This window comes from Engraulis encrasicolus, chromosome 11 (genome assembly GCF_034702125.1).
Source record: "Engraulis encrasicolus isolate BLACKSEA-1 chromosome 11, IST_EnEncr_1.0, whole genome shotgun sequence".
NCBI lineage: Eukaryota > Metazoa > Chordata > Actinopteri > Clupeiformes > Engraulidae > Engraulis > Engraulis encrasicolus.
Genome location: NC_085867.1, coordinates 48,908,398 through 48,920,897, shown reverse-complemented (window position 1 = coordinate 48,920,897; position 12,500 = coordinate 48,908,398). Strand labels below are relative to the sequence as shown.

At 44.0% G+C, this 12,500-nt stretch overlaps 1 protein-coding gene across 1 annotated transcript in view; it reads left to right on the top strand.

Annotated features, from left to right (window-relative positions):
• Positions 1–12,500, top strand: part of LOC134458481 (dihydropyrimidinase-related protein 2) — a 97,284-nt gene that overhangs the window by 42,789 nt on the left and 41,995 nt on the right. The window contains exons 2-3 of the mRNA XM_063210808.1: positions 23–111; positions 10,339–10,523. Coding sequence (XP_063066878.1) covers positions 23–111; positions 10,339–10,523 — 274 coding nt within the window. The remainder of the gene's footprint in view (positions 1–22; positions 112–10,338; positions 10,524–12,500) is intronic.

Here is a 12,500-nt window from a genome sequence, read left to right as displayed (position 1 = left end):
CTGTTTCCTGTTTCCTGTTCAGAGCGACCGCCTGCTGATCAAAGGGGCCAAGATTGTGAACGATGACCAGTCCTTCTGTGCTGACATCTACATGGAGGATGGCCTCATCAAGTAAGCCCCCCACACAGCACACACTCCAACCAAAGAAAGTGGATCTAACAAGAAGTGTCATTTTGTTTCCTTTCCGGTATCCACTTTATGTCGGGTGAACGCCCCTTTAGGAGACCTTCGGTTAGGAGAGCGCACGTCTTGCGCAAACACCTCAAAAAGAGAAGCAGCAGTGGTGGACAACGCCCCCTTAGGAGACCCAACTTGAACACACGCTTTTGCATTGAGTGGGCGTGTTTTGCAATATCTTGGTCTGATTTAGTATTTTTGGTCCAACTCAACGCTGTAAGAGTTGATTTAACATTCAGAGTGCATTTGAAGAGTTTCGTTGCAAATCGATGTACACGTATCCACTATTTTTAAACTTTTGCATTGTATTATTGGAAATGACTGTTCAGATCGTCCTATCACCTACTGTATGTGTGAAATCTTTCCATTTAGATATTTTGAGAACATAGTTTTTAGACCTATATAAGACCTAATATATTGAAATGTAATGCAATGGAATGCAGAATACAAAATGTCAATTTCCCAAAATGTTCCAAAATGGATATACGTCATTTTGCAACAAAGCTCTTCATTTGGTCCTAGAGTTCTATCGACAGTAAGTTCTGTATATACACTGCATTTATTTATTATGTTAATTTTGTCAGCTTTTTTTTATTTAGTCGTAGTCTTAGTCACAATGACGAAAATCAATTTTAGTCCTAGTCATATTTTAGTCATTGCCTTCCCAAATTAGTCTTAGTCTTTGTCTTAATGACGAAAATCAATTTTAGTCTTTGTCAATTTTTAGTAATTATATTCAACACTGTACATAATAGAACTTCTCCACCACTGCTTCACTTTTTAACAAATATCATTGACTGTTGAGAATAAATCTTCTCCGCACACTGCTTCTCTTTTTTCACACTGTGCAGAATGAAACTTCTCACACTGGTTTTCTTTTTCTATATTTTATTGAAAACCAGTGTTAATTTAGTCAGCTTTTTAAAATGTAGTCTTAGTCACAATGACGAAAATCAATTTTAATCTTAGTCATATTTTAGTCATTGCCTTCCCAATTAAGTCGTAGTCTTAGTCTAAATGACGAAAATCAAAAAGGGCTTTGACGAAATATTTTAGTCATAGTCATGGTTGACGAAATTAACACTGGTTCTGTATATACACTGCATTTATTTTTTACCGTGCAACCCTCCCCACCCCCACCATTCCCGAGAGGAAGGCAGTTACCGCACAAATACATCTACCACGACAAGAGCGAGGCGAGCAACGGAAGTAATTGACTTTGTATTGAGTCGCACGACAAAAGCGATTCTGGAGACTAGAGCAATTCGCACGCCGAGAGCAACAGTTTGAAGTTGAAATCCTTTCAACTTGCTATGACGCGGTTTGGCGACCAGCCGCGACAGCCAATGACTGTATAGAGGTCAGTGACCACAGCCAATGGGAATGTTTGAATGCTTTGCCTGGACATACGCTAATCGCTTCAATCGCTCGTATCACTCTTGCTGCACAGAAGCGATTCTCTGTCGCTTGAATCACGTCGCAGCTGGTCTATTTGTGCTGTTATGCAGTGTTCCAGACTCGAGTGAAGTGGGAGGTAGGACTTATCATGCCTGAATTATCCCGGTGTCCTGTCTATATGAGCGACCCGTCGAGATGTGATCCTTTTTGCTACTGAGCATGCGCAGGCATGCGCACACCCTCGCGGCGGTTTTCTCGGGTGATTGCCCATCGAATTGTGCGACCGCGGCAGTAGACTACTGGTTCGGAATGCATACTTTCGTATGGGTTAAGTAGCCTAAGGCTGGTTTGGTACAATAATAAGAAATGCACTGGTGGGGATGTTTTGAAAATATGATTCCGGTCATTAAAAGAGGTTCCCCATAAATTGACAGACATCTGCCAAAACAAAGCCACAATACGCTATCTGCTATCTGGGAATCTCTAAACCGCGCTTGTTTATCCCCATAGCACATAATTTCATATGGCAATGTTGCCTTGAGAGACAGGTCCACGTCGCATTGAAACCAAACCAACAGCAAATGGCTGCATTAAACAACCCGTAGCCAGGCCCTGATCCCAAACACTTTCTCCAGTCCTGTATTTGTGCAAACTCAGCTCAGTCTCTTTCATATGGCTCGTTTCTTAACTTGCTCAATCGAGAGGCTCACGGTTTTTTTAGTGGTCAGCAGCTGCGCGTTCTTATTAAACTCCGCACGAACGATTGCACACCCCTGTACATGAAATAAATAAAGTAATGGTTATTAAAACAGTCCTACGTGGACCATGGCCGATTGAAACGTCTTCCACGGAAAATCAAGGTCGCTCATTTAGATGAGGCAGCGCAAATCGATAGAACACCACTATCGAGTAAGGCTACCGGTCGCTCATCTTGACGAGGCAAGATATCTCGACAGAACACCGTCTCCCACTTTGGTAGTGGGAGTAGATCGGGTTCTACCGAGTTTGATACTAAAGCGGCCCACTTGGATAGGCATTCCAGTGCACTCTCTGTAGTTGGACGTTGGATACTAGGTCATGAAGGAGACATACGTTGTCAAGAAATTCTCTGCATTCATAAATGTATTATTGAAAATATAAAATGTGATAAAAATGTAACGTAGTTAGGACATTGCTTTTTGTGTTTCTAGTTAGACTCTGTTTGGTTAAACCCTGTGTGAACTCTTTCTATGTGTGAGCTCTGACATCTGTGTTGTCACTTGCTGTGAGTTCTGTTATCTGTGTTGTCACAGATAAGTTACTACCTGGCTTGTATGTTTATTTTTCATTAGCTAAACTATGTCCTTGTTTGGTTACACTAACAATTCTGTTAGTGATTACTTGTTAGCTGACAATAAAGGCAGGGCCAAAACCGTTAGCGGGCTGTGGGATTGTCTCAGTGCTTTAAGATCTATGCGCTGGGCAAGACCTCCATTCTGCTGCAGTTTTTAAATGCTATCTCTGTCTCGTGTGGGTTTTCTTTCAGGTCAATTTGATAAGGTGATACAGTGAATTTATTCACATACGTAGATTAGGTTTATGATACTATTTTGCCCATTGTGATCATAGAATAGAATAGAATAGAATAGAATAGAATAGAGAAGCGAATAGAAGAGAACAGAATAGAATTTGACTTTGGACACTGTTCACGTTTTGAATGCAAAAGCCGCTCTGCTTATGACTCTATGACTGCCCCAGCAAGTTGTACAGTCATGTGCATATCACACACACACACACACACACACACACACACACACACACACACACACACACACACACACACACACACACACACACACACACACACACACACACACACACACACACACACACACACACACACACACACACACACACACGGTGGGCCAAGCAGTTTCATCGTCCCCAGCTGCTCTCTTTTATTGTCTTGACGAACAGTTTGGCTATCCAACATGCTCCTTCAATTAACGGACATCCAAAACGTTTAAGGCTCACACACACACACACACACACACACACACACACACACACACACACACACACACACACACACACACACACACACACACACACACACACACACACACACACACACACACACACACACACACACACACACACACACACACACACACACACACACACACGTGAACTCATCTCATCTCTTAGGTATGCCCCTCCGGTGGATGATGTTATTTAAAGTGATACTGTCCCATTTTTGGAAATTGACTTATTTTACACCTCCCCTTCAGTTAAATAATAGGGTTTTACCTTTCTCCTGTACTTCCTACCGTTCTCTGAGTACAGCAGTGGAAATTTTACCTCCAAGCTAGCAGTTAACATTGAGTCCTATGAGACCAGTTAGCCGCCAGCTGGTCTCATAGGACTCAATGTTAACTGCTAGCATGGTGGTAAAATTTGCACTGCCATACCCAGAGAACAGTTGAATGTACAGGTAAACGGGGTAAACGGTAAAACCCTATTATTTAACTCAAGGGGAGGTGTAAAATAAGCTTATTTCCAAAAATGGGACAGTATCACTTTAATGTCATTAAGAGTTTAAAGTTTTAAGCTTCATTGGAATGGGATAGTGGCAGTGATGACTGACTGAAGTTTCCAGAGGTTTCGGTTTCCCTAGCATTAGGAATGGAAGGGTGTGTGTGTGTGTGTGTGTGTGTGTGTGTGTGCGCGTGTGTGTGTGTGTGTGTGTGTGTGTGTGTGTGTGTGTGTGTGTGTGTGTGTGTGTGTGTGTGTGTGTGTGTGTGTGTGTGTGTGTGTGTGTGTGTGTGTGTGTGTGTGTGTGTGTAGGTTATAGGAGAGAAGGTGAACCCCATGCATTCAGTATTAGGGTTTCCATTAAAACAAATTAACATGTATATAATGTCTTACAGTTTCAAGGTCATTTTAAAAGTCTTAGTTTAAAGCTTTACTTTAAAAGATTAAAGTTTAACCTTTAAAATGAGAATTTGTTTACTGGAAAATACTTCCAGATCAGCCAGTCTTTATCATCAACCTCTATCTAAGTGAAATGCCATAGAGCAGGGGTTCCCAACCTTTTTCAACTTGGGGCCCACTCGAAATTGTCAAAAATGTTCGGGGCCCACCTCTGACCCAATTAAGAATAAAACTCAAATAAATCAACAGCAACACACACCAAAGTATGATTATTATTTTTGGAAAATGATTTCAAGGCCCACTTGGAATACCTTCAGGGCCCACCAGTGGGCCCCGGCCCATAGGTTGAGAACCACTGCCATAGAGAATTATCATCAAATGTGGCAGCTCTGGCTTCATGGTTAGGGAGTCAGTTGGTCATGGAATTGAAAGATTGGAGGTACTATCCCATACTGTCATTTTTACATTATGTATACTAGGGCTGTAACGATACACTCAACTCATGATTCGGTTCGTATCACGATTTATGACCTACGGTTCGATACACCCTCACGATTTCTGAAATGTATCTCCATTGAAGTTTGAAAACACTATCACATCAAATCATAAGGTTGTTTACTGGACTAATGGGTAATAAAACTTCGAAAGGGCGTATCACGATACTGCCTCCTTCTATCACGATACAGTATCGTGACTCTGAGTATCACGATTTCTTGGTTCGATACAATATCGTTACAGCCCTAATGCGTACGTAACCGATTTCTATTTCTGGATAAAAAGTGACAGCAAAGTGTAATGCAATTTAAAAAGCTTGATTGATGCGGAACATGGTCAAGAAAGCAACCCAGCCACAGCCAGATGTGACATGTGACCTGCTCCCTGAAGCAAAGTCTGCAACACCAGTGAAACACCCCAAAGGATTTTTCTTGATCATACATAAGACATAGTTATGTATACTCAGACTATAAACAATAGTTTTACATTGGTCATAGGCTAGTGACAATGGGCCCAAAAAGTCCTTCGTTCGTCCTTCGAGGTAGAACAAAACCCAAGAATGTTTTCCCTCATCTCTAATGTGTCCCATGCATGAAATTGATTCTTGGTCGAAATACATTTTAATGTTAAGCCTAAAAAATACACATTTTCATATGCACCTCCAAACTTTTGAGGGGTGTCTCAAAAATGGGCCATTGTCACTAGCCTATCAGTCATTTATATTCTTTTTTGAACATGACCTGGATGAATGAATGAGTATCTTCGTAGAAATCAGGCTTGTACGAAATTCCGAATTGAATGAATTTCAATTCAAAGTAATGCCATAATACGAACACAAGGTGGTGTCATTACCTTGAATTTCTTTGAAGTTAATCTACACCACCCATTGAAAGTACATAGAACACCACCACCTAGTGTTCGTATTATGACATTACTTTGAATTGAAATTCTTTCAATTCAGAATTTCGTACAAGCCTGGTAGAAATGTCATGGACTTGCTGCTGTTTCTGAATCCTGTTTATTTTTTTACTTCCAGTACTTGGTTCAGTGCCCCGAAAACTTGAGGATGTTGTGTGCTGTCTGGAGCATGACACAGGAGTGGATTTTCATTCCCGTCCCATCCCGGTCCCAGAAAAAAAATCCCATCCTGGACTGGAGTAAAAGAAACAAATCCCATCCCGTCCACTCCTGAAAAGACTCCCAATCCCACTCCCCACTCCCGTTTCGTCAAAAAACTTTTTTGTTTGTTTTTTAAAGAAAAAATAAGTGGCATTCCCATTCCCGTTTATTTTTATTCCCACTCCTGACCGCTCCCATTCATCTTTATTCCCGTTCCTGCCCGCTCCCGTTCATCTTTAAAATTTTGACTCCCATCCCACGGGAATCCCACAGGACCTGCGGGACCCACAGGAATTCCTGAAAAATGTTATCCTCTAGTGCTGTCCCAAAGGACAGGGCCACAGATAAAGTTCCGGAAAGATCTGTGGGTTGGGATGGGGACTAGGAGGGTTTGAGATCTGTGGGTTGGGATAGGGACTAGGAGGGTTTGAGATCTGTGGGTTGGGATGGGGACTAGGAGGGTTTGAGTTTGTGTAGCTGAGGGCTGAGGCACACGTCTCCTCTGACTGCTGAACAAATGTTTACAACACCTCGATAAATCCCATCTGATACTTGCAAACACTTTTCCACATGTTTGTTTGTTTGTTTGTTTGTTTGTTTTTGTTCTCCTCTGTAATTTGCAAGAATAAACAAACCTTCCTCTGCGGTCAGAGGAGGTGATTCTTGGCAAAATTGTCTTCCAACTCCAGTTTTACCACCTCAAAACGCCTGCCAATGCTCCGGGACACATAGGGGGCGTTCCAATCTGCAACCTTGCGTCCTCCACTTGTGCTTGTGGCCTCATACCAGGAAGTAATACGTTGTGATGACATCACTGACAACAGCATTATATTTCAATATCTCTCAAAAGCTTAATTGTGAAGTAATTTTCTCATTTTCGAACAGGCTGGTAAATGGGAATAGTCCCCCAAAAATTATTTTGGCTAGGATGACAGCGGAGAAACTTAATTGTTTTCTCCACAGAGGTGGGGCATCAGCAAAACGTAAGGCCACAAGCCCAAGTGGAAGACACAAGGTCGCATATTGGAATGCACCCATAAACATAAACAATGATGTTCCTGGATTGGGATATGTGTCTGGGCCCTTGAACATGGGAGTAGTTAAAAAAAAAAAAAAACATCAGATAGTAACACAGACTCATCTGTGCTCTAAACAAGTTTTGCGATACCTCGATAAATCCCATTTGATGTTTACAAACACTTCTCCGCATCTCTATTTGTTTCTTTGTTTGAAGTTGTCTGCAGCACTTTGCATGCCTCTCCCTCTCAGGGCTTTCAGGCCGACCAGGCCGGAGCCGGAGCCGGTGCCCGCACCAGTTACGTTCGGCACTAAAGTGCTTATCTGTGAACCCCCCCGTGTTCATACCAGGCTCTGAACTTTTTCCGCACGTGACTGTGTTACCCGGATGAACCTGCTGACGGCCAGGCTGTCGTCACGGTTTGCGGAGAAAAACCTAGTATTTTGCGGTTCGCAAACGCAAATATCTGTGGCGTGAACACAACAGCCGGTTCACGATTAGGTGCGGAAACGGGCTCCGGTATCACGGTTCTCAGTCGGCCTGAATGCGCTATCTGTGGTCTGAGGAGGTGGGCCCGCCGACAGGGGTGGGCAAAGGGGTATGTTGTCCCGGGTCCAGGGAGATAGGGGGCCCAGAAGTGGGTCCCAATTGTATATGTATTGGGTAGGGGGCCCTTTCAGATGACTTTGCCCTGGGACCAGCAAAAGCTGTCAGCAGCGGCCCTGTGAGGAGGTGGTTCGTTTAGCAGGGCTCTGCCCTACTGGTGACGCAACGCCTTCGGCTCAGCTACACACAGTAGGGCCAGGAGCTTGCTCAATCCCGCTACAGCGGGAACTCCACCCACTTTGTCTGGAACCAATCAACTGAGCATTTCCAACTGTCCTGGGTAGAGGCAAGTTCAAGGCAGTGACGCGGTTTAAGCAGAGACGTTCTACATCCGAGGGAGGCGGGTTAAGCAGTCCATGGAAACAAAGTTCTTCCTGTATGGAAATGCTAATCGTTGTAGTCCTGGTCAGACCAGAATTGGGGTACGTGATATGAAGTCTATGAAAATCAGGCAAGTGGTTCTTGGCAAAGGTCCTCCAACTCCAGTCCTCCACCACCTCAAAACATCCGGCGTTGCTCCGGGCCACATCCGGAGCACATCCGGGGCACATCCGGGGACATCCTCACTGATGCTCCTCATGAGCTCCTGAGATTGGATTATGTGTTTGGGCCTTTGAACATGATCCCCTCTTTTTCTTTCTTTCTTTCTTTCTTTCTCTCTCTCTCTCTCTCTCTCTCTCTCTCTCTCTCTCTCTCTCTCTCTCTCTCTCTCTCTCTCTCTCTCTCTCTCTCTCTCTCTCTCTCTCTCTCTCTCTCTCTCTCTTCTCTCTCTCTCTCTCTCTCTCTCTCTCTCTCTCTCTCTCTCTCTCTCTCTCTCTATCTCTTCACCCTATCTCTCTCTGTTTCTCTCCCTCTATTTCTCTCTCTCTCTCTCTCTCTCTCTCTCTCTCTCTCTCTCTCCCTCTCTCTCTCTCCCTCTCTCTCTTTCCGCTTGTCTCTCTTTCTCTGCCTCGGCCGAGAGAGAGAGAGACACCCAGGCGGAGGGAGGGGATCAGACTCTGGCTTGCATCCCAGGCAGCGCCACTGACCCCCGGCTCACTCCCCTCCTCTCCTCCTTCAGCCAGAGCCATCTGGAGGCCTGCTCTCCTGCTCCAGGGCTGGGCTGGGGGGAGAGATAGGGCCCGGGCACTTTTGACTTAAAGTGGCCCTTCATGGAGGAGAAATAGGGCCCGGGCACTTTTGGCTTAAAGGGCCCCCTCATAATTATCAGTGCAGAACTGACTCACCAGTGGGCCCCGTACCCTCATGGGCCCCTATTTTCAGAAATGTGTGTGTTTTTTGTTGTTGTTTTGTTTTTTGGTGTGCGAGTTCTACTCTTTGCTTCTGTGGATTATCGCTTTGGAACCAACGCACTCACAAGGACTGGAGTTACTGGCACGACACCCCTCTGTCTTTTGCCTTTTTTTCATTTTTATTACGGGCACACAAGGGTGCAGGGCCCACCGGGAAATGCCTGGTATGCCAGATGGCCAGTCCAGCCCTGGTCTGCTCTCCTGCTACAGGCTTCATATCTCCTAGCAGCCCTGATGGCTTTCTTGGCAGCCATACGGACACTAGACTAGACACTAGTGTGTGTGTGTGTGTGTGCGTGTGCGTGTGCGTGTGTGTGTGTGTGTGTGTGTGTGCACGTTTGCCTCTGGGTTCATCATGGGTTAATTATTCAGACAATTTGGGATGTTTACACTGAAATGTGCTAACTTCAGAAAAGTTCAATTTAAAGACATTCTCGTTTCCAACACCTGCCTCTTTTGTTTGTAAGGAAATCTCTTCAACATAATGACCATCACATTATCTCCACTGCGCAGTACCCTGGCAAGGCAAGGCAGGGTGTTTTCAATGACAGGCTGTGCCAATAGGCTGCCGTGAAGAGCAGATCAAGGCCGCATCATGTTTATAGCCACTGCAGTGGTGCTTTATAACGACCCCCCTCTGAGCAAAGAGAGCAGAGCTCATCTTTAAAGTGATACTGTCCCATTTTTGGAAATAAGCTTATTTTACTCCTCCCCTTGAGTTAAATGATTGGGTTTTACCGTTCTCCTGTACCTTCAACCGTTCTCTGAGTATGGCAGTGCAAATTTTACCTCTAAGCTAGCAGTTAACATTGAGTCCTATGAGACCAGCTGGCGGCTAACTGGTCTCATAGGACTCCATGTTAACTGCTAGCTTGGAGGTAAAATTTTCACTGCCGTACACCGAGAATGGTTAAAAGTACAGGAGAAAGGTATAACCCAATCATTTAACTCAAGGGGAGGTGTAAAATAAGCTTATTTCCAAAAAATGGGACAGTATCACTTTAAATCTTCTTAACCTCTCTACTCTGCTGCAGTGCACTTCCTATTTATTTGGCCCATGCATGGACATACAGCACATACACTATGTGTGAGCATTTGACCGTATCGATCTACTGTGTCTATCTAGCAAGTGGACTTCTGTTGGAACTTGAACAGTATCGATGCAGTCCTGTACGGCTTGCCTGCTGTTCATGCATCTACGTACAGTATGTCTGCCTGTCTCTCTATCTATCTGTCTGTGTATTTATCCATCCATCTTGCTCTGCACTGAATGACTGAATGACTGTACACCCCCCCCCCCCCCCCCCTGTCTCTCCACAGGCAGATTGGCGAGAACCTCATTGTGCCCGGCGGGGTGAAGACCATCGATGCCCACGGCCGCATGTTGATGCCAGGGGGCATCGACGTGCACACGCGCTTCCAGATGCCCGACCGAGGCATGACCGCGGCCGACGACTTCTACCAGGGCACCCGCGCCGCGCTGGCCGGAGGCACCACCATGATCAGTATGAACACACACACACACACACACACACACACACACACACACACACACACACACACACACACACACACACACACACACCAGGGCACCCGCGCCGCCCTGGCCTGAGGCACCACCATGATCAGTATGAACACACACACACACACACACACACACACACACCAGGGCGCACACACACACACACACACACACACACACACACACACACACACACACACACACACACACACACACACCAGGGTACACACACACACACACACACACACACACCAGGGCACGCACACACACACACACACACACACACACACACACACACACACACACACACACACACACACACATACACACACACCAGGGCACCCGCGCACGCCCGTATAACAGAGATTCTTTAAGTATATAGAGATAAGGCTGCTATGGGCACCTAACATGACCAGGTTCCGGTCTGCCTAAAGGGGGATGTCATAATACTCCTAGCATTGAATAGAACAGTCCTTAGGTCTGCCTAAAGAGGGATTCCCCCCCTCCCCCTTGCAATAATAGAACCTGGAAACAATGAGCCAATGGAACCTCTCTCTCTACTCTCTCTGGCATATACTATACATGTCATCCACAAGCACAGCCGTGGTAATGTAACCGGTAACAAATGATTACGCAATGATTGCACACAAATGTTATATAGTCCTACTGTAAAAGCTATCAAATCAAAAATGGAAGCACAGTAGTTTGATTAAAGTGCTCTCCACATGAGATCTGAAAACACAATTGGCCTAAATATAACATTATATCGATATACAAACCCCAACTCCGGTGAAGTTGGGACGTTTGGTAAACAGTGAATAAAATCAAAATTCTTTCATTTTCAAAACATTAAGTGTATTCATTAGATGGAGAATAGTGAAAAGACAACATATTAAGTGTTAAAACCGAGAAAAAATATTGTTTTGGGGGACATATGTACTCATTTCTAATTTGATAAATCCAACACGTCTCAAATAAGTTGGGACGGGGATCAGTGAAATTTAGTAAACATCCAAATAAGATAAAACAACAAAGAAGAACATTTCAAAATGAATTGTACTGACGGACAATATAGGTGTCCAGGTATAAGATCATCACAGAGAGGCTGAGTCACTCAGAATTAAAGATGCAAAGGGAATAATTACCATAGTTATTACATACATTTTTGAATTCCCTTTGATTTACCATGATTGAGTGTATATAAGACATATTTTTGTTATTAAAATCATTGTATAGGTTCATGACATCATGAAATATATATTGGCTGTAGTCTCACTCTAGCACTCCAGGAATTAGAGCTATTGAAAATTAAGAATGCTTAATGCGTGCAAATGATACAGGGGTGTAACATTCTCCTAAGCACTTGAGTTCACTTGAAATAGACCCAGAAGACATGGGAAACTGTCCTTTGCTCACAGAAGTCAGCAGAAGTTGTAGAAGTTCATTCTTTTTGACAATAATAGAGCATTGCACATCCTGTGCTACAGTGAAAATGGACCATCCAACTTGTGTTAGTGCTAACTTCAAAAGTCAGCCTCCATGATGGCATGCAGGTGCAGTAGTGCATTGGTTAAGATGTTCTCACTCATCTGTAGAGTTAAATACAGTGCTGAATGGTATAAATGGGTTTTAAACAGCATGAAAAGCCACTCATGCATTATATTTTGAAGGGAGATCTTAGATTACTGCCACATAGTAAGGTCAAATTGCATTCTCTACTATGTTTTAACAGTTTGGCTCCATCATAAGGACCAGCAGGTGATAAAATGGTGGGCTTTTGGTCAAGAACTGTCACACTGTAACTACAGAACTACAGAAAGGAAAGCATTGCAAAACATGATAAGGAATACACCCACCATTTAAGCTGGTGAAATCATGTCCAAGATAAGAATTAACACTGTTTTTATATAAAATCATCTCATCGGTTAATGTATTTAACTGTCAAATGTTGTCTTTTGTT